Below are 24,775 nucleotides of genomic sequence, written 5' to 3'. Positions count from 1 at the left end.
AAATTCAAAGAAAATAAAGCAATAGAAGCAAGTCATATCAATAGGTTTACTCTATAAAGACAAACAGATGAGCACCTAAGGACTGAGGGCATAGATTTTAACAGACTAATCTCTACTATGTACAACTTAAAAAGAAAAGAATATATAGCAGAGGAAGGCAGAGAATATCAGGCAAATATGTGTGTGTACACACACACACACACACACACACACACACACACACACACACACACACACATATATATATATGTATATACACATACACACACACACAGAGTCTGTGTGCCTTCCTTTACATGAATGTTCTGCAACTTACATTTAGATAAAATTTTCAAAAACTGAATTATTTTTGACTAGCACTCAGAAAACTGCCTCCTTCAATGTAATCCTGTGATGAATGCTTTCCCAAAGCAGGCAACCCTGGTACAAAGTCAGGAATCATTTCATAGGTTTCTGGGTTGGAAGATGAATTTCTAATTTGAATTTTCTTAAGTCAAAGTATGCTAGCGTATGCAAATCAAGGGTAAGGGGCAAAGAAAAGGGAGAACGGAGTCTGTTATCAAGGAAATGTTGGCCACTAAAATTCCGTACATTCTCTCTATTAGGCTTCTTAGAATTGAAGCAATTATGAGAAAACTAGCTGATTTTATAGGAATTGTGGCACCTGGTAGTAGTCACTATAAGTTGGCATCATGATGCCCAACTACAGTGATTAAACAACACTAAAATCCTGACAGCAGGATTTATAACATCAAAGTTGGTTTTCTTTCCTGATCTCATTTTTTTAAAGTGCTTTCCTTAGTGTGATTTTGTGGTTAGAGCAAATGCTGGACATTCTTTATGGCTTATGGAAACCTCTTGACACCAAAAGGAGTCAAAGCATGACCTAACTTAGCCTTTTTGGCCTTAAAATGTTATTAAATGGTAATGATGATATACATCAAATATAGAACAATTTTTTAAATTACGCAGTGAATCAATATACTGCATATAAATGCTCTTTCTTCATTTTCTTTTTTTTTAATTTTAAGAGGGGCCAGTCTATTCTAAAAAGCAGCTTTCATTTTTGGCTTTAACTTATATACATACATACACATACATACACACATACACACGCAGACACAGACATACATGCACACTCCTTTTTGAACTGGGGTGATAGTCTTTCATCATCTTTCAGTTCCAAAGTAGATGGTTTATGTTTTCTATTCTTCCACTTCAAACGCCTGACCAAAACAGTTACCAGGATGGATAACACTCAGCTGCCGTAGGTAGTTCTCAACAAGAGTAAACTCCAATGTTAACCACTAATAAGAGAAATGGCTGAGCTTTTAGAGATTTTCAAAGTCCTATTCAAAACCTGCCCCTTATCCTGTTATAATTTCAGGGCCCCCCAAATTGCCAGATCATCTTCTGCTTTGATGTCACTGGTTTAAGCCAAATGTTTAAATTCCAATCTCAAACTAAATCCTCCATTCGTGAATTTAATGACTATTTAAAAAGACTTTTTTCAGTGGAAATAAATGCGGCCAAAAGACTCAAACAGAGGGGGAAAAATGCTTGTCAAAGAACATGATGAAGTGGGTCCCTTTCTCTGCCAGAAAGTGGACTTGGCAGGAAGCAAAGGTTCTCCCTGAAGAGTGGAATTATTTTACTCATTAATCCCAGTCACTTCCTTTCATTTCTCCTTTTACCCCAAAAAATATTCATTTGCATGCCTGACTCTGGGCAAGTTCCTTTAACCTCTTTTGTTCCTCAGTTTCTTTATCTGTAAATGGGGAACAATAGTGCTTATATAAGAAAATAGAATGTAAAGTCCTTTGAGGTTTGGAGTTGAAAATCATTTTATATAAATGCAAAGAATTGGCATCATTGTCACCACGATAAATAGTAGAATAATAATAATCACTCTGGTGCCTAGAAGAATTTTTTACAAAGACTGATAAAGTGTGTGGGAATGTCAATATATTTCCATATTTTTCATTTCTTTGGACAAGCCCAGCCTTTGATTCCCTTAGTTATTAACAGAGAAAGAGCAACATTTTGAAGATGAACAACTATCTCCCAGCACTCAAATACAATACATATTTTAAAAAACTATAACTATCGTCTTACTGCTGCAAGTTTTGATATTCAAGTACAATTAATTGAGAGAAAACACACAGAATGTCCTTTAATTCTAATGTGTCTATGGCCAGACTGGCAAAAACAAAATCTGGAAGTTCAAATTTTTAATTTTGTCAGCAAAATATTGAACTACTATAAACCATTTTAAGGGACCTTTAGAGCCTGTTTTTATTTGTAATATTTCAACAACTCTACCCTGAAGTTTAAAAGGGAAGGAGGGGAAAAGTCCTTGGCAGGCCAGTTTTTAATAACAGACTTACAGAGTAAGACATTGTGGGCTGAGCTTGCCCCATGGGTTACCGTATGACAGGAAACAGCTCAATCTGGATTTAATCAGAGACCATTGCTTTGCTGACATGATCCTGATATGAAGGCCACAAAAGAACTACACGTTTGTTTCTTGACCATTTTTCAGCCACTCAAATCCAGCTTCTTATAAAAGAATATATCTAAATCTTCCAAGGTAAATGGCTAAAGCACTAGTATTCCTCTTATTATCTATTTGAACATTGGTATGAGTGACAGGGAAGGAGGAGGAGAGATAAGAACTGCACCATATTTCAGCTCTCCAGCATGGCCTGGAAAAAGACACTCATAATCAGAAAAAAAAAATCTCCTATTTCTATAATCCAACAATGACTTCCCCTAATCAAAAAGAAACTGTACTTGATATTTTAAGAGGAAACTCAATAAGCTTTCTCTGATTACCATTTATAAGGGGAGACCCCTAAATTCCAGTCTAGTTCTTTCTCCCTTTATTAAGGAAGGCAGGTAAAACAGTGGTTAGGATGCTGGACCTACACAGGAAGTTGTTGTTGTTCAGTAGTTTCTCAGTCATGTCCAACTCTTCATAAGCCCATTTGGGGTCTTCTTGGCAAAGATACTACAGTGGTTTGACATTTAATTGAGGCAAACAGGGTGAAGCAACTTGCCCAGGGTCATGCAGCTAGTAAGTGTCTGAGGTCAGATTTGAACTGGATGAGTCCTGATTCCAGGCCCAGAGCACTATCCACTGTGCCCCAAAATTAGCAGAGGATAGTTTCAACCCATAAGCCTCTGGGTTATGGGCCCAGCAGGCTTCCACTGAGTTAAAATCTTGACTCAGACCCTTAATAGCTGTGAGACCTTGGACATGGTACTTAACTGCGATCTGCCTCACTTTCCTTATCTGCAAAACAGGGATAATAATAGAACCTAGCTCCCAGGGTTTGTGTGCAAATCAAATGAGATATTTGTAAAGTGCTTTGTAAATATTAAAGTTCTATACAAATATCAGCTAAAGAAAAAAAAACCAGACATTGGTCAGGCCAAGCCAAGCCAATAATGAGTGCTATCTGGGGCATGACTACTTAAATAGCCTAACATTCAAGCCTAACATTTTTAAAAGCTATATAAAAAAGTACTGGATTCCATTATCACCATCTCCACAACATGTGAATTTCCAAGTCTCTTTAGCCCAGAATGGAGAAAAGTCTGAAAGAAACATTAGGTATCCAAGAACCCTTAAGGTCACTGCCAAACTAAAGCCTGATCATCCCACTGCATCACTTAAGCATCTTTTATAAAGTTTAAATCTCCCTTTCCCTCCAAAGGCATTACTCACCTCCAGAGAAAGAAGAATGCAAAGTGGCACTTAATGAGATGATGGCAAAGCCTGTATGCATAAATCCAGGACACACACACACACACGCGCGCGCACACACACACACACACACACACACACACACACACAGTTTAGGGCGTTGAAATTCAACATTGTTGTTTGGTACCTCTTCTATCGATAGCACTGTGCTACCATGAGTGGGGTCCAAGATGGGTTTGACATAATGACAGTATATAGTTCAGCAGGTATTGCAGATGATCAAATCTGATAAGCAATTTGGAAAAACAAAAGCTCTATATAAATGCTAGCTGATTAGCAAAGGAGTGGAGTAGAACGGACAGGGCACTGGATTTGGAGTCAGGAAGATCTGAGTTCAAATTCTACCTCAGTTACTCACTATGTAACCTGGGGAAAGTCACTTAACCTCTCTGTGCTTCTGCTGCCTCATCTATAAAATGAAGGAGTTGGATTCAAAGGCCTCTCAGGTCCCTTCCAGCTCTGGAGCTCTGGTTCTATAGTTATCACCAATGGGGAAAGAGTCAACGTCAAGGAAAGGATAAGCACCAGGAGAAGACATCTGGAAGCATGATGTATCAGTACAAAATGGAGTCCATTGTGGTAATTCTTAGTTTGGAACCAAAAAGGAGACTCCCATACTGGCCACATAAGCAAGCCATCAGCTAGCATGTAAGTATGACGAGGCATAGGGGCCACTTACAGTTTTTACAGAAAGCCCTGCTGCAATCCTATTCCTATCGATGGAACATTTGCTCTCTTTGCCCACTGGATGTTCAATTTGTCACCACACTTGTATCCTTACAGGGAAACCCACTATAGTACATGGATGGCCAATGGATTGTGACCTTTAAAGCAGTATCACTTTCAAGAATGCACAATGCTGCCAATAGTAAAATGGAATTCAATCAAGTTTCTCCTGTTAGCACAAATGTTTTCATGGAAGATGTCATAGAATCTGTAATAAAAATATACAGAACTGTGTATTCTCCTGTTGAGGATCCCGTATCAAAGCTCTCTATTAGAAATTAGGCTCTGGTCTCCAGGGGGTTCCCAGAGTCTGCAAGTCCCCTAGAACAGGGAATTTTGTTATCTAGCACTGCCCATGAATACCTCTAGGTATTGACTCTGATTTCTTATTTTATCATCAATATGTAGCAAACTCATCCATACTTGTCTGACCCAGATCCCCATCTCCTTCATTGTGACAATTGCCAAGGTTTCAAAAGGCTTCCCTGATTTCCATGCTACTGATTCAAGAATGAAAAGGACGTTGTAGAAAGAGATTGCTGATTAAAGAGGAAAAAGTCACTTTATTCAATGACTAGGGTAGCCAGAACATGCAGCGTGATAAATCCTGAGTTCAATTTCCATGTTTATTGCTGACTTCTTACATGACATAGAGGAAATCTGCCACTTGGGTTCAAAAAGACACCTTCACAAGTATAGGATGGAGGAGCCATGACTAGGAAGTAGTTTATTTGCCAAAAAAAGAAAAAAGATTGTAGTGATTTTTTGTAAACTGAAGACAGTTCTATGTAAAGGGACTTAAAATTATTCCATAAAATAAAATACTAAATAATTTTTTAAAAAATCATTTCATGAGGATCAGCTGAAGGAAATGAGGATGCTAAGACTGGCAGCAGAGAAGACCTTTTTGTAAATTGTAGTAGGGTGGGGATGATATCAGTCTTCAAGTTTTTGAAGGGATGCCATGTGGGAAAAAAGTGGGCTTGTTCTGTTTGGTGCTAGAAGGCAAGACTAGGAGCAATGAGGAAAAGTTGGAAAGAAGCAAAGTTATGCTGGCTTATGCATAAAAACTTCTTAACTAACTACGAAAGCTGGCCAGCAATAGAATGGGGAAGGAAGAAAACAAGCATTTATTAAGTGCCTAAGCATTTGACAGATATTGTCTCACTTGATCCTCATAACAACACTAAGAAGTTGATGTTATGATCATCCTCATTTTACATATAGGGAAACTGAGGTAAAGAGAGGTTGTAACTTGCCCAGTCACGTAGCTAGGGAGTGTCTATGCTCAGATTTTAATTCAAGTCTTTCTAACTCCAAGCCCAGTGCTCTATCCACTGCACAACTCAGCTACTTTAGGAGGTGGTGAGTCCTCCCTTCTTAGAGTTCTTCAAAGGTTCCCATGGATCCTTCCTCTGATTGGTTGGTTCCTCCCAGAACCTCCATTTTAAGGAAAGTGCCCAAGCCAGCTTTGGGCTTGACTCTCTGGGTCCTTCTCTGCCAACTCTGCTTATAGGTAATCCCTCTCCCACCTTACAGCACCTTTAGTTTCCTTTTATATTTGTCTTCCCTCATTAGAATATTAAGTTCTTGCAGGCAGGGACTGTCTTTTTGTTTGTATTTGTATTTCCAGCACTTAGCACAGGTTCTGGTGTCTGCTAAGTGTTTAATAAATGTCTGGAGACTAACTGATGACCATTTATCAGGTATGTTGGAAGAGGGCTTCTTGTTACGGTATGAGTTGAACTAGATTGCTGTTCAAGTTACATGATTCTGTGAAGCAACTGAAACTTTGTGCCTCAATTTTCTAATTTGTAAATTACATCACAAGCTTCCTCCTTGCCTCTCAGAAGTCAGGAGGTATAAGACAATACATGGTTTAGAGTTCCCCATTTCCAGTTCCATATTAAAATACTGCTATCATGTTTGCTAAAATAACTACACATGTCATTATACATGTTTTAGCAGCCAAAGTGGTCTTACCAAACCACAACTTCATCCTTTATCCTTTTCCTAGCCATACATCCATTTCACTATTAATACAAAATGTGCTGTATAATTGCTTGCCTTCTCAAGGAGGGGAGAGCAGGACGGGAGGGAGAGAATTTGGAACTCAAAAATTTTTTAAATGATTGTTAAAAATTTTAATATATAATGGGGAAATATTTAATGAAATAAAAACAATTTTAAAAAATACAAAATGTCTATGGTCTTCACCTTATGAATTCAAACTATCCCAGCTTTCCTGAATCCATTCCATTTCAAAGCCTGGCCAATCTCAGTCTGAAAAGACTGGCAGGTGGTAGTGCTATATGAGAGACTACAACTCAATAATACTCGGTACTGGTGTCACATGACCAACAGGATGGCAAACTAAACATTTTCTCTGATCCTCGCAACCTCTCAAACCTCTCTAAAATAGAAATTATGTGGCAGACATAAGGTGATTTCAGTTGTTTCCATCGTTTGGTTCCATAAAAACTCAAACAAGGTAAAAAGTTGGTGAACAGAAATGGTCAATATTTCCTAATCTCTAAGGAGTGTTCACTCAGCACTACTCCCCCACTGGCCATCACTTGCCTGACAATGATGTTTCACAAGCCAAGCTAGGGCTTGCAAAAGAACACAACTCCACATCTCATACTCTCTCCCTCTTCCCAGTGCCCTAACTCCAAATGTAAGAAACATCCTTAGACTGCATAGCCCTTTGGCAGTACTCTGTGATGCAACAGGGTTCAGCCCTAGTGGAGGAACAGAGGAAACTTTTCTGGGCTTATACTTCCCCTCACCCAGTGTCATGGAGATCCCAACTCCAAATGGCAGAAATTTTCTCAGATTATGATAGCTGGGTGCTGGTGCTCTGTGCTACTGGGCCATAGGACTGAAGAACTGAAGAAGGAACAAGGCAGAATATATGTCTGGACTTATAAGAGTTCAACTCTACTCCTTAGCTCTTCCCTTCTCCCAGTACCAGAGAGACCCAAAATACAAATGGAAGAAATTTGCTCAGGCTGTGAGAGCTGCCATGGGACTTTTCTGAGCTACTAGACCAAAGAACTGAGAAAAGGAGGAAGAAGTAGGGGGCAGAACACAGTAGAAGGAAGAGCCCAGCATCCAGGCAAGGTCAGTTCTGTTCTCCCAGAAGTGACTTGGGACAGAGACCTTGGCGCAGTGAATTGCCCAGTATGGGAGGAGGCAGAGAGGATTAATCTAGCCCCCAGGGAAACAGCCATCAAAAGAGAGAGAAAGTCAGAAAGTGAGTAATAGGGGAAAATGGAGGGGGGGTGGGGAAGGAGCAGCAGAGAATGAAATGATCAAAGATCTCAAGAGGATGAAAACTCGAAGACCTTGAGCATAAGCAGATAAATCATCATGGAAGACATTAACAGCTGAAGGAAATATGGCCTCCAGGTCTAATAAGAGAGTGCAAGCATCTATGAATCAATATTGCAAAACAAAGGAAAAGATAAAGCAGAGGACCCTGTGAATTTTTTGAGGAGAGCATGGAAACATAGCATGCTGTTACAAAATGGCTTAAGAGTAAATAAGACTTTTGAGAGTAATTTATGGCCTATACAGTAGAACTAATTGGCAGAATAGGAAAACTTGAATCCATGGTAGCAAGTCTCACCAAAAAAAAAAAAAAGATAACTGGTTGGTAATACAAATATGTAAAACTGAAACACCAATATGGAAGAGAAGACAAAAGCATTATCATTAAAAGAAACACTGCTCTCCACCTAAGCAAAACATACAATGCTCTTGAAGCTAGGATGCATAGTCACTTTATAGGTCTCCTAGAAGAACATGGCAAGTCAAAAAATCTGAACACTATAAGGTAAGAAATAATACAAGAAAATTTCCCATAACTTCTGAATACAGAAAACAAAGTGCCAGTTGGAAGAATCTATAGATCAGCTCCAGGAAGAAAAAAGAAAAAATCCAAGGCTATGAATTCCAGGACAAATAGGAAAGTAGTTAAATTTAACAATTCTGTTGAATAAGCGATGTACTCTAATCAAGCCAAAGTTTAACAATGAAGGGAAAATAAAATAACTCTGATGAAGAAGGAAGTCTACAGAAGAATGGGAGAGGAGCTCAAAGTAATAATTGAAAAAGGGAGAAAGAAAGAAGCCCTGTTTTCATAGTTGTTGGGGGTGCCACTGATGAATGCTCCTATGGGTGAAGAAATACATTTTATAAAGAGAGATGGGGGCTTTACCGTGGGTATTTATCTGTAGGAGTTTAAAAGGACTATTCATCCTGCCTCAGAAAAAAAGGGGAATTAGAGCCCCAAGGGGCAAATGACACCCAGAAAAATGAGAGGAAATGAACCCCAGGATGAGATACTTGAGACAAAAGGGGGGTTGGAATGACAAATGGGAGGACACAGGTCAATAATATAATGCACAATCATAGATAGTGAAAGGATCTTATAAGAGGGCAATGTGTTCTCTACCACCTATAGAAATTGCTATTTTTTCTAAGAGTGAAGCATAGCAACAACAACAAAAAGGAGGACCGGGGCAATGTCTATAAGGCAATAACAGAAATTGTGTGGAGGACAGAACCCAAAAAAGATATCTCAAAATTTTTAATTTCATGAGGAATATAGAGAAGATTAAATAAGTATAAGGATCATAAACTAAAAAATAAATGTCTAGAATAGAAAAAAGAGAAGATAAATAATGAAGAGAATGTAGGAAAGAATGTTTTCTTTAAAAAGGTGCAGACACGTATAACATATCAAATTGCTTACCTTCTCAAGGAGGGGTAGCATGGAGGGAGGGAAGAAAAGAATTTGGAACTCTAAATTTTAAAAAATGAATTTCTTTTACATGCAATTGGGGAAAAATATTTAAAAAATAAAAAGGTACAGAAAGTAAAATTTAAAAAATACTAACAAAGAAAACAAATTTCATTTGGGAAAGAGAGGAAGATTCTACTTGACTATTTAACTGAGAAGGGAAAAAAGAAGGAAAGAAATAACCAAATAAGAGCAAGAAAAAAGGAACTAATAAGCAAAACTCCAAAACCAGAAAAAGAATTAACAAATGGGAGAGTAGGGGATTTGAGTGTAAAGGGAGGAGAGTTGGTGAAAATAGGGCCACCTTAAAAAAGCTTAAGCTGAAATAACTGAACAGAGTACTGTGTTTACAATGGAAGAGGGGGAAAAATCATAAATTGGGTACAAACTCAACATTAGAGACAAATAGAGGACTTTTTTCAAAGTGTTGGTTGGATGTGCTGATTGTTTCCTCTTCTTTTTTATTGTATGAAAACATACTATTTGTTATATGGGGTGGCGCTCTGGGAGGGGGAGGAGGAAGGATACTAGGGAAAGCTATGATTGTGCAAAAAAACAAAAGACTTCAATAAAAATTAATTTTAAAGAACCATACTCAGTGTGAATAAAGCCAATAACCAAAAAGAAATCACCTCACAATCTGTGAGCTACTGCATGCCCTCATAATATTCTGAAGCTCACTCTACAAAGAAATAGCCCTAAAATATGGAAGCCTTTCCCAAAACATCTCAAATTTCACAGACAGCTCCATAGGGCTCACTCTCCCAACTGCCCAGTGAGAATGATAGATTCACTTCCCCCTTACTTTTGGGGATAGAGTGAGAAACGGAACGAAATTTCCTAATACCTTAAACTCAAAAAATTTGATACGTGCCTGATCAACCACATGGGTATTTCTGGTCATGCCATAAAGAGAACATTCTCTTCTTTTTTCTCTATCACAGAAATAGCTCAGTTTTCAGCAAGGAAAACAGTCTGTTATTATTGTTATCAGCAATTATCCACATTTAAGACATAAAACCAGAGCCTTTTTATTAAAAGGGTAATGAAATAATTACTTCCCTGGACTTCAGCATCTAGTGATCTCTTTTGTTGTTCTCTCCCCTATGTCCTTCCCTCACGCCGCCCAACAACTCATCTGCAAATTCTATCAATGCAAACACAATTTTTGGCAATGACTTCGAGGCACAGATGGCCCTTCTCCGTCATCCCCTCACATTTCCTATACTCTTGACATCATCATAATCTCGCCTTTCTCCCCACCTCCCAATTCAACCATAGCCTCTAGTCCTTGGCCCCCTAACTCTGCTAAGTTAGCTTTTTACTTGTCTGGCTGGGGACTAGCACCTCACGCCATTTCCTAGCCATCTCTACACTGCGCTGCTCAAAGTATACTGCCCCCTCCCACTCTCATTTGTTGTCTTCCTCATTAGAATATAAGCTTCTTGAAGGCAGGGACTGTCTTACTTGCTTGCATTTGTATCCCCAGCACGTGACACTGTCTCTGGCACATAGGAAGTACTTAATAAATGCCCGCTCTTTCTTTCTGTCTTTCTTTCTTTCTTAAACTTGTGAATGACACAAAGCCAGGAGGAGAAGTTAACATCAAATGAATGACAGAATCAGGCTCAGAAGGCTAAAATATAACATAGGATCTACTAAGGCATAAATATATAATCTTAAACTTGTGTTTAAAAAAAAACTTCAAAAATATGAGATAGGAGAAGTGTATATGCATAGATAGCAAATGTATGAAAATGACCTGATGATTTTAGTGGACTGTGAAGTCTGTATGAATAAAAAATGTGATTTGGCAGCCCAAAAAAACTAATGTGAAACAGCATAATATATCTCTATTAGAGAAGTACTGTGTTCGAGATTAGAAGTGACCATCTCTCTCTACCTTATTTTGATCAGATCGATCATTACCTGTGTTCAGTTCTGTGCTCTTCATTTTAGGAAGAACACTGATAACCCGGAGAACATTCAGAGAAAAGGCAACCATAGAGTCCCTTCTAGTTCTAAGAATTGTATGATTTTATGTTTATATAATGCACCAGGGCTTCTTTAAATCTGTTTCTAAAATGGGCCCAGGTAAAGCCCATTTCACAAGATGAATTGTGAAGTCCAGGTCTTGAAGGGATGTCTTGACTCTTGACACTTAATGGCTCTGTGACCTGGGGCAAGTCTCTTCCCTAACTTGGTCCTCAGTGTCCTCATCCATTAAAAATGAGTGGGTTGGAGTGGGTGGTCTTGAAGATCCCTAAGTCAGCAGAAGAAGTAGCAGCAGAGGCAGTTTCATTCCAGGAGTCTGGGTGCCAGGACCAAGCTCTGAATTACCCTCTGGCTGTTTTCACTTGGTTTCTAAGTTTATTGTTTGATTCCTCTACTCACCAAGTCAAGTCTTTGCTCCAATCTAAAGATACTCACCCGCTCCTTTTTAACAAGAATGGGGGTCACACAAGAGGGGAAATGACCTATTTGTACAAAAGCATTGATAGCAGCTCTTTTTGTGGTGGCAAAGAATTGGAAATTGAGGGAATGCTCATCAGTTGGTATGGCTAAACAAGTTGTGGTATACCATTGTGATGGAATACTATTGTGCTAGAAGAAATGATGAGCAGGATGGTTTCAGAAAAACCTGGGAACTCTTAAATGAACTCATGCTAATTGAAGTGAGCAGAACCATGAGAACCATGTACACATTAACAGAAATATCAGAAAGGTGATCAACTGTGAAAGACTTAACTACTCTGATCAAGACGATTATCCAAGATGACTCCAAAGGACCCACGATGAAAAATGTTAGCCACTGCCAGAGAAAGAACTGATGGGCTTGAATGCAGATTGAAGCATACTTCTGAAAATTTCCATTTTCTCTTTTTTTGGTCTGTTTTCTTTTGCAAAATAGCTAATGTGGAATTATGTTTTGCATAACTTCACATGTATAATCAATATCAAATTGCTTGTCTTCTCAAGGAGGGGAGGGGCTGGAGGGAGAGAATTTAGAACTCAAAATTTTAAAAAACGAATGTTACAAAATTTTTACACGCAATTGGGAAATATTTAATGAAATAAAATATATTTTAAAAAATAAGAATAAGGAATGAAGATAGACTGACAATCTGATTGATTGCAGGATACAGCTATAAATCTTGACAGGATGAAGAAGCAGACTGGGAAACACTGACACATATCTTTAAGGAAAGAGAATAAAAGAGAGGAAATGTTAATTCAAAAGGTACAGTTCTAAATGAATAGAAACTGACCTCTGCAAGGAGCAAGGGGAGATGTCTTCTTAGATCACTTCTTGAGGGTCGAGTTTGCTGGGGTGCTCTCAAACTAACCGTGTGATTCATGTTGATGTTCATTCTACTGAGCTCAGTGAGTGCTCCTTACATAAATGAACATGGATTAAGACTAAATGAAGACCCTCTATATAGAGGTCACAATTCAAGTGACTACTAACTAGTATAGCATTTGCTTACTTCAAGCTAATTTAATAAGCTAAGTGATAACATTACCACAGGAATTCTAATCCTAGAATCCTTATGATTGTTATAACATTTATTTATGTTATAAATGTTATAACATTTCCAAATTCAACCAATTAAAATAACCAAATGTCATATTCTTTGAGCAGATCCAAATTTATGAATGTGCAAAGCTGTATCTTTCTTCTGAATTGAATGAACAATTTGAAGTATAGAAGAGGATCTGAAACTGAGGACCTAAAATGAATCTGCCAAACTAACAGTATGGCGCAGGGAAAGAGAAGTGACTGGGGAGTCAGAGGACATGGGTTCAAAGCGCAGCTTTACAACTTCCTGTGTGACCTTGGATGAGTGGCTTCACCTCTCTGAAGCTCATTTTCCTCATGTGTAAAATGGAATGGTGAGACTAAACATCTAAGGTCCCTCTTAGCTTTAGATTAATGAACCCTTGATTGCTATGAACTCTCTTTCTGGTTTATACCAAATTCTGTACTTAGTTACCAAGATTTAAATGTTACTTAGGTCTCCTGCTATGGCCTTACCACCTAAAATATTCTCTTCCAATCCAGAATCAGACACTGAATCAAACTAAACATAAAAGAGATCTCTCTTTCTCTGAAACTTACATTGCTTCAATTGTTCTGTCAGATTGAAATGCTATCCAGCCAACTGCTCACTTTGAAAACACAGAGTGGGAATATGCACTTGTTTTGACTTCTTACTGTGCAGAATGGGAGTGAGTATTAGAGGAAATGAATACACAAGTTAAACAGCCAGCTATGTGATACAAGTGCAAATATATTGCAAGTTTACTGTGTTAAGTGTGGACTGCCAAGTAGTTTCCAATACTTTCTGCATGAAAGATGCAGTACAAAAGTTGAGTCGGGATTTCATTTGGAGCTGTTCTAACTTCTTTCTCCCATGCCAGGTTCTAAGCTTTGCACACAAAGCTTTGCTTGACATCTACAAATTTACAACGAGCAAAGCTTTTGTTATTGAAGTAAACAAATTCAGTGAAGCCTCACCATACTGCACTGTCTCAGAGCCCATGCTGCAGGATTGTATTATAGGTGAAAACCACTTAAGGAACCTTCTCGTGCTTGTAAAGAAGCCCTCCCTTGGACTGGGTCAACAATAGAAATGCCTCATAATAAATTCCATTCTTTTAGTGAATGATGCTAGAGAGAGCAAAAGGTGGAGGATGACCAAAATGACCCAAATATAGAACTGAAACTAGAGTAGAGATGATAGGGCTTTGCCCAGACCACTGAAATTTAGAGGATAAAGTTAGTTCAGCAGCTAGAAACAACTGAGCTTAGCACCCAGTTACCAAGATAATTAGGATAAGATAGTTTTCTCTCTGTGGTAGCCCTGATTGCAGGTGAGTTCTTCCCCTGTCAGAGATCAGCCCTTGTTCTAGTCCCCTTGGCAGTGACTTCACAATGTTTGGGGAGAGGGGGTTTCTCTCTTGCCCCATCCCCACATCCAAAATTCCCTGCCACTTGCTCTAGCTGTAAAAATTACTACTTACAGCTCAACCAAGAGACAAGATCAAATGGCCTTTCTACAGGCCTTCTTTTTGGAAATTGTTGGGTCTTTTCTGCCTCCTTGAGTCATATCTCAACCAGACTTCTTTCTTATTCAATCCACTAACTACCTTCAACCAACGACTAAATTTATTATTTTTCTCTTCAAGCATTTATATCAATTTCAAATAGAAAGTAAATATGCACTTTTTTGTATTATTTACTGCAATGAATGGAAGTATCAGGAAACGGATATACAAGCTAACGAATCAGCCATGTGGTATAAGGGTAATATCTAAAATCAGATTTTGTCATCCAACCTAGATTTCAAAAAATGTTTATAAACAAGTGTCAACTTCAAAAAATAAGTTGAAGCCATGAATCATTACAGGAGACAAATGAGCATGCAAACAAATATTAGAGTGAAGGAAGCAGTTTCTCTAGTCAGTTCTTCCTATAAGAAATAAATGATTTGTACTTGCTTTACATACTTAAAAAAAAAAAGCAAATAGGTGTCTGAAAACAAAGACCCCAGTTCAAAACCTGACTCTGCTACTTACCATAACCAATGAGAACTTTGGGCATTTGACTTATCCTCTATGGGGATGATTTCCTCATCTGTGTCAGGTTGAACTAGATGACCTCTACTAGCTCTAAATCTACAATGCTATGATCTCTGAAGATGTTTGAGTGTATCAAGAACAAGACTGGGGGACGCTACATCTGATCTGCAATGAATAATTGATTGTTTTCTCCGGTCTACTTTTCAATTAACTGCCTACTCAGCTCATCTCTCAAGCCCATCTTGTCCCCCTTTCACCTCCAAGATCACTTTACTTGCATCTTCCTGATGATGAATTCCTTTCTTCTCTCAGAATCTGCCTAGGAACAGGCTGCACAAGAGTTAATAAGGGTTTCCTCAACTACTTGGAGAGAAAGATACTCTCTACGGTACCTATAACATGCCATCTCAAGCCAGCTGAAAAACAGATGAACCTTCTATCCCACAAAACCTTCCCACATACAAACAGCGGAGAGAGCTTTATCTCTGAGGAACTTCACACTCTCTTATACACTACGCTCATTAATGAAGAGTGTGTGTGCATCATGGGTTTCAAAGAGAACGAAAATAACCAGCATCTAATAGTAACGAAAGAAACACGCCTCTTGTACTGAAGCCAACTGTTTTCAAGTGCTGCCCCTAAGACAGTAATATTTTATAATAATATAGTGCGATAGTAATAATAGTAATATCTCACTTGTGGCACCAAGTGCAATCGCTACAATAAAACTAACAGCTAGTGTCAGAACAAAAGTGTGAGCACAGATCTCTTTTGATCCACTACACCAAACTGGGTCCCTAAGATAATGATGAATCATAAACTGTGAATGCCCACTGCCATTGATCAATGTCCTTAGTGCTTACTGCTATTACCACTGACGTTATCAGGAGCTTGATGAATTTCTAGAGAGAAATGGTTGTACGTGGCCATTTCATATGACAAGAATTGCCTACAGGCAAATATTTAGACTGATATTAATGAGATAGAGGTCATGGAATTATGGGAAATTATAACTGTCTAAAGCAAACAAAACATAAACTTCTCTTGTGAGAAAGGTATAATAGTTATGTTACAGTAGTAATTGCATGTTTAGATTCCCAGAAATACACACACACACACACACACAAAGGTTGCAACATTTCCCTTTGCAGAGATGTGATTTAACTTAATTGTTAAGCTAATAATCACTGACTGCTTATTTGATACAAACAAAGAAAGCGCTGTCCCTGGAGGGGGATACAATACTCCTAAATTTAAGATGGATTTAGCATCTGGCAGTAAATGATCATTATATTACATAACAAATATCACTGCACAAACATATTGCATAACTGATGTTGCTCTGCTGCCCTAATGGGATCCAAGAAAATGAACTTCCCTTCAGAGTGCACAGCTTTACACAGTCAACTGCATTGTTCATAGGACCAAAGCTGAAAATCACATAAAGTCATGAAAATAATGTGAATAGCTATTGTTACTATTGGAAATAAGGAAGTGAGGTGTGAGGATCTATTTTTTTACATGAATTAGAATGAGAATGTGGAGGAACAGAATAAATGGACGTGTAGTCCTTAAACACTTCAGAAATGACTAGCAGTGGGAAAAATCAAGACAATACTTCTCAAATTCACTAACACTTGTGGAGGACAGGTAACCTCCTAGACACAGAGCAAGCATTTGTATGCATATCCAGGATTGACTGATTGCACCAGGAGAGGAAAAAAAAATGAATACATACACAGCCACATGACAAAGCAAATGCTCATCTGGAAAGAAATCCAGGTCTCCTGGTTTCCCACCCCAGGAAAATTCATTCCAATTCAGTCCTGCTGGCATGAGGCCACCACATATCTTCTCTACAGTTCCCAAACTTAAATGGCTCAGCAACATCTGCCTAGAAGATAGGCAGGCCCAAGGCCACACGGTGTGGGTAGGAAGGACATATGCCTGCCAACAGATTTAGGGACTTCAGCTAATGAAAATGGAAAGGAGTATGCCTAGATATAGGGCTGGGATGGGGGGAGACAAAATTTTATTTAAATTTTGCTTTATTATCTAGAACTGTTAAGGAATCCACTATTACATATAAGCAAATCTTCCAGATAAGTGAAATTGAATGCTTTATATGCTGAAACTTTTTTAATGTTAGCTATTTTTGATGAGATAGATCTAAAATGTATTACAAGTTTCCCAACCTTTCTAAACAACATATAAGAGGCAACAAGCATGGCTTGGTAGAAAGTTCATTGGACTTGGAACAAAGAGATCTCAGCCTGAATTACCCATTAGACAGCAAGCTCCTTGAGAACAGGGATTGTCTTTTGCCTTTCTTCATATCTTCAGCATTTCACATAGTTCCTAGCACAGAATGGGTGTTTATTTAAAAAATGTTTAGCAATTAACTGAATCCCACTGAAGACACTTATTAAGCATGCTGCATCAATCTACTCATCTGTAAATTGGGAGTAAAAATATTGTTTTACCTACCTCAGAAGGAGGTACTAGAAGAAAAGCACTTTGTGAACCTTAAACACTTCAGAAATGACAAGCTATTATAGTTTATAATGTATATTTCTTTAAATAACTCAGATTCCTGATTATGATCATAAATTATTCTCTTTCCAGTTTATTAAAAACTTTAGAAATTCAGTGTGGTTTAGAGTTAGAGTACAAATATCTTGGTTTGAGTCATCCAGAATAACTTCATTTCCTGCTTTTGTGGATTAATAGAATGACAGATTAGGGCAATAATGTAGAGATAGTTTACCTGGGTTTCTTCATAAAGTTTTGAGGAAAGCATTTCATAAGCCTTAAAAGACTCCGGAAATGTAGAAATTATTAGAATTCTTATTTTAGCAAGGCATTCGACAAAGTGTCTCACAGTATATTTGTGGACAAGATGATAGGTGGGTTAGAAGATGGTAAATAGGTTTAGAATTGATTAAATAAATGGACACAAAAAGTAATGGTTAATGAATCAAGGTTAGCCTAAAGAAAGGTTTCTAGTATAATGTCTCAATGTTCTGCCCTTAGAATTGTTCAGTTGTACCTTTTTATCAGTGACTTGAATGACAGCACAGATAGAAATTTTATCAAAGCCACAAGTGACACAAAATTGATGGGGCTAAACACAATGGTTATAAAAATTGAGAAACAAAAACATTTTGACCAGCTATAATTTTAAATTAAATTTTATAAGAATAAATCTAAAGTTATTTTGTATATTGATGAATGAACATGTTCTATCCACCCAGTAGAATTTAAGCTTCTTGGGGGCAGGGACTACTTTTTGTTTTGCTTTGTGTTTCCAGGACTTAGCACAGTGTGTTGCCCATGATAGGTACTAAACAGATGCTTGCTCAATAATGGGTTCAATGTAAAATCCTAAATTTGAGGTGAAAAGATCAACCATCCAAGTACAAAATGAGGTAGAGTTGGTAAAGCAATGGTATACATTTTGATGGATAACAAGCTCAATAGTGTGAGGTAGCATCCAAAAATACTAATGAAGTTCTAAAGTGATTTAACAGGAACTCAGCATACAGAACAAGGGAGGTCCTGTTTTACCCTGCCCTGGTTAGATCACAAATGTCACATACACTCAGTTCTGGGCACCATGGTTTAAGGACATTGACAAGTTGGAGAGCTTCCAGAAGAGCAAGATGGTAAGGTGAATGGATATTAATTATACCATATAAAAATAGGTTGAAGCATCCAGTTCATGTTTAGCCTCATAAAAAGATTAAGGTGAGACATGATGGGGGTCTAAAGTATTTAAAAGGTAGAAAAATACAGAAAAGGAAATAGACTTGGCACCATGCAGTAGTGCTCAAGACTGAGAAGAACTTCAAAGGTACTAAAGAGAGTCATAAAGTTAAGATGATTATTGCTGCTCTCTACAAAATAAGTTAGTGTGGCAGAGACTGGAGGATTATCAGTAAGGGGGTAGATTTGGTAGTACAAGGATGGCATAGTTAAGACTTGGAACAAGCCTGCTACTTTTGCAGAGGAAGAAGTTAGTGTAAATATGGACAATGAGTTAAACACACACATACACACACATACAATCAATTCACTGTCTATATTAACACCAACTTCTTCGATAGATATACACATACACACATATGTGCAGGAGACAGATTCTGAGATCAGATTCAGTATAATAGACCACTCTGGTAAAATCTATGAACCCTTCTCAGAATCATGTTTATTGCCTATATCCATAATTAAAGGAAATGCTAAATTTCAGTTAGAGATCACTGAAAATAAAGTAAAAATAAAGTAAATTTTTTCCCATCTATGTTCATGGACCTCTAGGGATCCCTTGTACTCCAGGTTAAGAACCCCTCATTTAGACCAATGATTTGATTTTGTACATAAGGAAGACCAATGAGCACATGTTGTGGATAGCCTAACAACGCAAAGACAGTGACAGTGGCAAAAGCTTTCTGACTTCCAGACGTGCAAACTTCCCTATTACATCATGCTGAAGCCATGAGTCTTAGTGATAAGTAGGTCATCAACTATGAATAATAAGAAACTTGGCATATATATAATAAATCTATTGATATCACAAAATCAATGAATGTTAAAGCTATAAGGGACCTTAGAAAAATATTTAGTTCAACCCCTTTATTTCACTAATGAGTAAAATAAGGCCCAGAGAGGTTAAACATCTTGGCCAAAATGTCTAAGAAAAACCTTAGTGGCTAATAATAGTTTAATAACTAATAATAGCTTAACACTCAGCTTTCCTGACACCCCAAGTTCCATCTTTCTTCTCTGGTGCTTTCCTTAGAGTATGCAAGTAACTGTATCACTTTACACTGAAATAGGCACATGCTTTGTTAGTGATAGCAAGGCATCTACTAAATAGGAGAAATCCAGGAATATCAGGGGAAGAGAAATCAGAACTAGAGATAGAGACCTGGGAGACCTTCAAAAGTCATAGATCTAGAAGTGGAAGGGACCTCAGAAGCCACTTACTCAAACAGCCTCCTTTTAGAGATGTAGATACCGATATCTAGGGAGTTCGATTAACTTGCCCAAGGTCACAAAGGTTTACAGTAAGCACTGGAGGCAGGGTTTGAACTCAGGTCCTCTGACTCTTGAGCTGGTACTCTTTGCACTGTACCTAGGATCTAATGATCATCCATCATCTTGTCCAACTTGATCTTTTTACAGATGAGACTGAGGTCCAGGGAAATTCCATGACTTGCTCACACCCTTAGGAAGTTATCAGAGATGGGATTTAAAAACAGGTCCTGATTCTAAACCTAGTGTTTTTGCCTTGGGATCTCATATGTAAGGGATAAATGAAATCATGCATGTGCATAAGCTTCTCCAGTGAGGTGATCATTGTGGCAAAAGGGCCAAGCCAGGAGTAATAGCTGGGGAAAGAAGAAGAAACACCAAGGTATCCACCAAAAGTGCCAGCATGGCTGAGGTTACAGAGTGTGTCAAAGAGGAAGTCGTGGGTAATGGAGTAATGCTCACCAAGCCAGCAGAAACCTAGAAGGAAAAGGAGGGAAATGACATTGTATTTTTTCAGGAAGAAATACATAAAGAGAGTTTGGAGCTGGAAGGAAACTCAGAAGTCATCTAGTCATCCTTTTCGTGATGAAGTTAAATGACTAACACAAGTTTACGTAAGTAGTAAGTTAGAGAACCAGGATTTTAACAATAAATACAGATTCTTGATAATCTTTGGAAAATTATCTCAGGAGTGATGAAGACAGAAACCAGGAAACAGGAGGCAAAGACAGTTTTGGTGGTAGAAAAAAAATAGTTTGCATTTATATAGCACTTCAAGGTTTGCAAAATGCTTTATATGTGTGTGTGTGTGTGTGTGTGTGTGTGTGTGTGTGTCTGTGTGTCTGTGCGCGCAAATTTTATCCTCCCAACAAGACTGGGAGGCAGGTGCTATTACCAATCTCTTCAAATGGTGTTGGTGTTCAAGTACCTCCTACGTGAAACTTTTTCTGATTTCCTTAACTGTTAGTGCCCTTCCTCTCAAAGGACAGTGAACTTAAGTACTTCGTATTTATTTGCAGATGTTCCCTGTATTTCTATTCCATGTATGTTTACGTGTGTACGTCTCCTCCATTACTAGAGATTGATTCATTCTTTTTATTTGTACCCCCACCTGGCACAGTGCCTGGCACATAAATCATTTTGATTAATTAATTACTGATAAAGACTGAAATCCCACAAAAACCCTCTCATCTTCCTTTCTTACAACAAACAAGCCTTTAAAAGTATCTCCTCCTCACCTCCTTCTACTCCTTTCCAAAGGTTAATCCCTTTACTGTTGTTCTTGATTTCATCCTTTCCATTTCCCCCCAGGACCTCACTCCCTGAATAATCTCTTCTGTTTCTAGCATCTCGAATCTTTCTCTCTCCACTGGCCCCTTCCCCCACACGCACATTTTCAAAGAAACACTGTTCTCCCCTATCTTGAAAAAAATCCTTCACTCGACCTCCCTGTCACCTCTAGGGACATACATTTGCTGCCTCCATTTCCTTACAATCCATTTACTTCCTAATCCCTAGGATAATCTGACTTCCACTTCCATCATGTGACCAAAACAAAACAGTTTAGCACTCTCCAGAGTCACCAGTGACTTCCTAATCATCTATGCTAATTTTGGCTTTTCTCCTCAATCCTCCTTCTCCTGGACTTTGGGGGTAGAACTTGGCATTGCTGACCACACCTTCTCTTTTTCCTCTGACCTCTAACCTCTCATGAATCAAATAATCAATCACCAAGCACTTATTGGGTGTTCACTTTGTTCTAGGCACTGCTTCTCATTCTTAGTTTTCTTCATTGGCCCCTCCCCCTTCCCAACGGTTAACTGTAAACTTCTTTAAGGATTCATCTTTAGCTGCCTTCACTTTCTCTCACTCCCATGACTCATTTCTACTTGCAAGATTTTCAATGTACTCTTATCTATAATCCTTTCTTCTCTTTCCAGATCTGGTCTCCCATTTACAATTGCCTATTAGATACATTTCACTTGAACTTCTTACCACCTCAAACTCAACATGTCTAAAATCACATTTAGCTGTGCCTCTGTCCCATCAAGACTAGCTCCTCTTCTTGATTTTCATCAATGGGGCTACCAATCTCTTCTCAATGTCCTAGACTCAAAACTTCAGAATTTTACATTTTGGACTCTTCCCTCCTTACTCTCCAAATCTAATCAGTTACCAAATCCTCCTACATTCTCTTAAATGTTTCTCCTATTGTTTCCATTCCCATCCTGGCTCAAGACTTTATTGCTTAATGTCCAATACAGTACATTCCTAATTATTCCTAAAATTAGTATCTTCACCTCTAATCTCTCCTCCCTTCAGTGCATCCTACATTTCAGGCTAGCACCATTTTTTTCAGTACCATTTTGCTAATGCAAAGCCCTTAATTTAGCACAGTAGATAGTAAGTGGTTAATAAATGCTTGTTGACTAAGGTCACTGCTTTATTCAAAAACCTTCAGTATGTCTTAATTGCCTGCAGACTAACTCCTTAACTGAAAATTCTAAGCCTTCCACAATTAACTGTAGCCTACCTTTTCAACCTTATTACTGGCCATTCACCTAAATGAATGAACCTATCCATTCTCATCAAACTGATCTATTCAGAGTGTTCCAAGCACACCCAGAGCTCAATCTCTCATCTCCATGCTTTTATACAGGGTCCTCATCAGGCAAAACCTACTGCTCCCTCCATATAGCCAATTCCTTTCTGTCCTTCTGGGTTCGGCTCAGACGCCAACTCCTAGGCAAAGCTTTCTAAGAGAACTACAGCCTGAATTAAACTCTCCTCCTCTGATCTTCTCGCCACTATAACCATTAAGCATTTAATAAGCATATATTGCTTTTTAAGGTTATTTTCTTTATGTCTTATCAGCATTATTACACATTAAACTCCTACAGAATAGGAACAGTATCTTTTTATTTGCCACACCTCTTAGAACGGTTTTGCATATGGCATTCACTTTCCACATACATGCATGTATACATATGGATAGATGGATATAGATGCTACCATCTCTAGTTATAAAGATGAGTCCCTCCCTATTAGCCCCATCCCACACTCCATTACAATGCTTCTAGAAGTTACCCCAAACAGAAATAACATAAGGAGCTAAGGAGGTAGACAGCCTTCTACTTCTACTCCTAGATTCAAAGCTTTCTGCAATGTAATCATTTCACCCTTATCTCTGGCAAATTTTCACCTATAGGAATGATTCTGAAGGTTAGGAGAAGATCATTCTAATTCAATTTTGCCCTGGCTTATAGACAAAAATTCATAAGCAACTTATGCTAATGTTTTCCCCAAACTGAAGAAGAATAAGTTGAATTTTTGTTAAGCATTGGAAATACAAGTAATAAATAATAAATCAATAACAGAAACAAAAGGGAGAATTCAATAGAAAATGACACAAAAATCCATTTATCCTTCCTTCTATGGGCATAATAAGGAGCTCCTCTAGTCTAATATAGTAGAAGAGAAAAATTCAAATTGGCTAGGAAAGCAGAGCATTGTGAACAGACTACATTAAAAGAAGTGGAAGTTAGAATCTTTACATTTTGCAATGGGCATTATGTTGTATTTTGGAGTCAAAGGAAATGGGTTCAAATCTTGCCCTGCTGTTTAATACCTGTATGACGTAGGACAAATCACTTAACCTTTCTGGGCCTCAGTTTCTTGATCTGTAAAATGAAGATGTAGAATCACGTGACCTCTCATGTTCATTCTAGCACTAAATCTATGATCCTGACTCTTACATCCCTCAGAGAAGCCACTTTATTTCTACTCGCAGAGCCACCCACCCAAGTGTTGGTGGCACTCATTATCTCATGCCTCGACTACCGTAAAAGTCTCCCTGCTTCACAGCTTTCCTTACTCCGGTCCATCCTGGGCAGTGATATGGAGAGAGCACTGAATCCAAATTCAAATTCTGCCTCAAAACTTCCCAGCTGTGTGACCTGTGTCACTGAACTTCTGTCTGACTCAGGCTCCTCCTCTATAAAATGGGGATCATAATAAAAGCGATCTCCCAAGGTTGTTGTGAGGATAAAATGAGCACTTTGAAAACATTAAAGCACTATATAAATGCTGGCTATTATTATCATTATCATCATCACTCAGCTATTAAAGTGATTTTCCTAAAGCACATATATGACTATGGCATACACACCACACCTCCAGGATCAAATAGAAAATATTCTGTTCTGCTTTCAAAGTCCATTGTAACCTGGCCCCTTTTCCCTTTTACATTTTACTCCTTTACATTTATTTTACATTCTAGTTACACTTCCTGCTTCTTGCTTCTCATGTGTGACACATCATCACTCAATTCCATGCTTTTCACTGGCTGTCTGCCACCTTGGGCATGCTCTTCTTCCCCACTTCAGCCTCCTGGCTTCCTTGGCCTCCTTCCAGACTCTGCTTAAATCCTACCTTCTGCTAGAAGTCTCTCCTTGCTGCCTCCCTTACCTCCCCCCACCCCACCCTGCACACACTGCTAGTGCATTCCCTTAAGGTCACCTACCATTTACACTGTATAGAGCTTGCGTGCGCCCGGTTATCTGCACATCCCCCTTGCCCCACTCCAGTAGGAGCTCATTAGGGCAAAGACCATGTTTTTGCTTTTCTTTGTATCTCGAGCATTCAGTGCAGTGCCCAGAACGTAGCAAGTACTTCATAAATGCTTCTTGACCAAGGAAGGAGGTGCTCATTTGCATGGATTCCACTTATTGCTAGGAACTATAGATGTTGGCTATGCTTAACTGTCATCTTATATTCAACTCTAGGTTTGGGGAACTACCTGATCTTACTAAGTCTTGCTTCTGGTATATTGTTTTTAAAAGGCTCATACATTATCA

General features: G+C 38.4%; 1 protein-coding gene across 2 annotated transcripts in view; it reads right to left on the bottom strand.

Moving 5' to 3' along the window:
• The window catches only part of RGL1 (ral guanine nucleotide dissociation stimulator like 1), a 156,905-nt gene that overhangs the window by 103,752 nt on the left and 28,378 nt on the right, over positions 1–24,775 (bottom strand). The window contains exon 3 of one of the 2 annotated variants that reach the window (XM_036755958.1): positions 20,382–20,396. The exons of the other annotated variant lie outside the window; for it this stretch is intronic. Within the exon in view, the coding sequence (XP_036611853.1) occupies positions 20,382–20,396 (15 nt within the window). The remainder of the gene's footprint in view (positions 1–20,381; positions 20,397–24,775) is intronic. 2 annotated transcript variants of the gene reach the window in all.

Source organism: Trichosurus vulpecula, chromosome 4, assembly GCF_011100635.1.
Source record: "Trichosurus vulpecula isolate mTriVul1 chromosome 4, mTriVul1.pri, whole genome shotgun sequence".
Lineage (NCBI taxonomy): Eukaryota > Metazoa > Chordata > Mammalia > Diprotodontia > Phalangeridae > Trichosurus > Trichosurus vulpecula.
The sequence above is the reverse complement of the archived record's forward strand: the minus strand, read 5'-3'. Positions and strand labels throughout refer to the sequence as shown.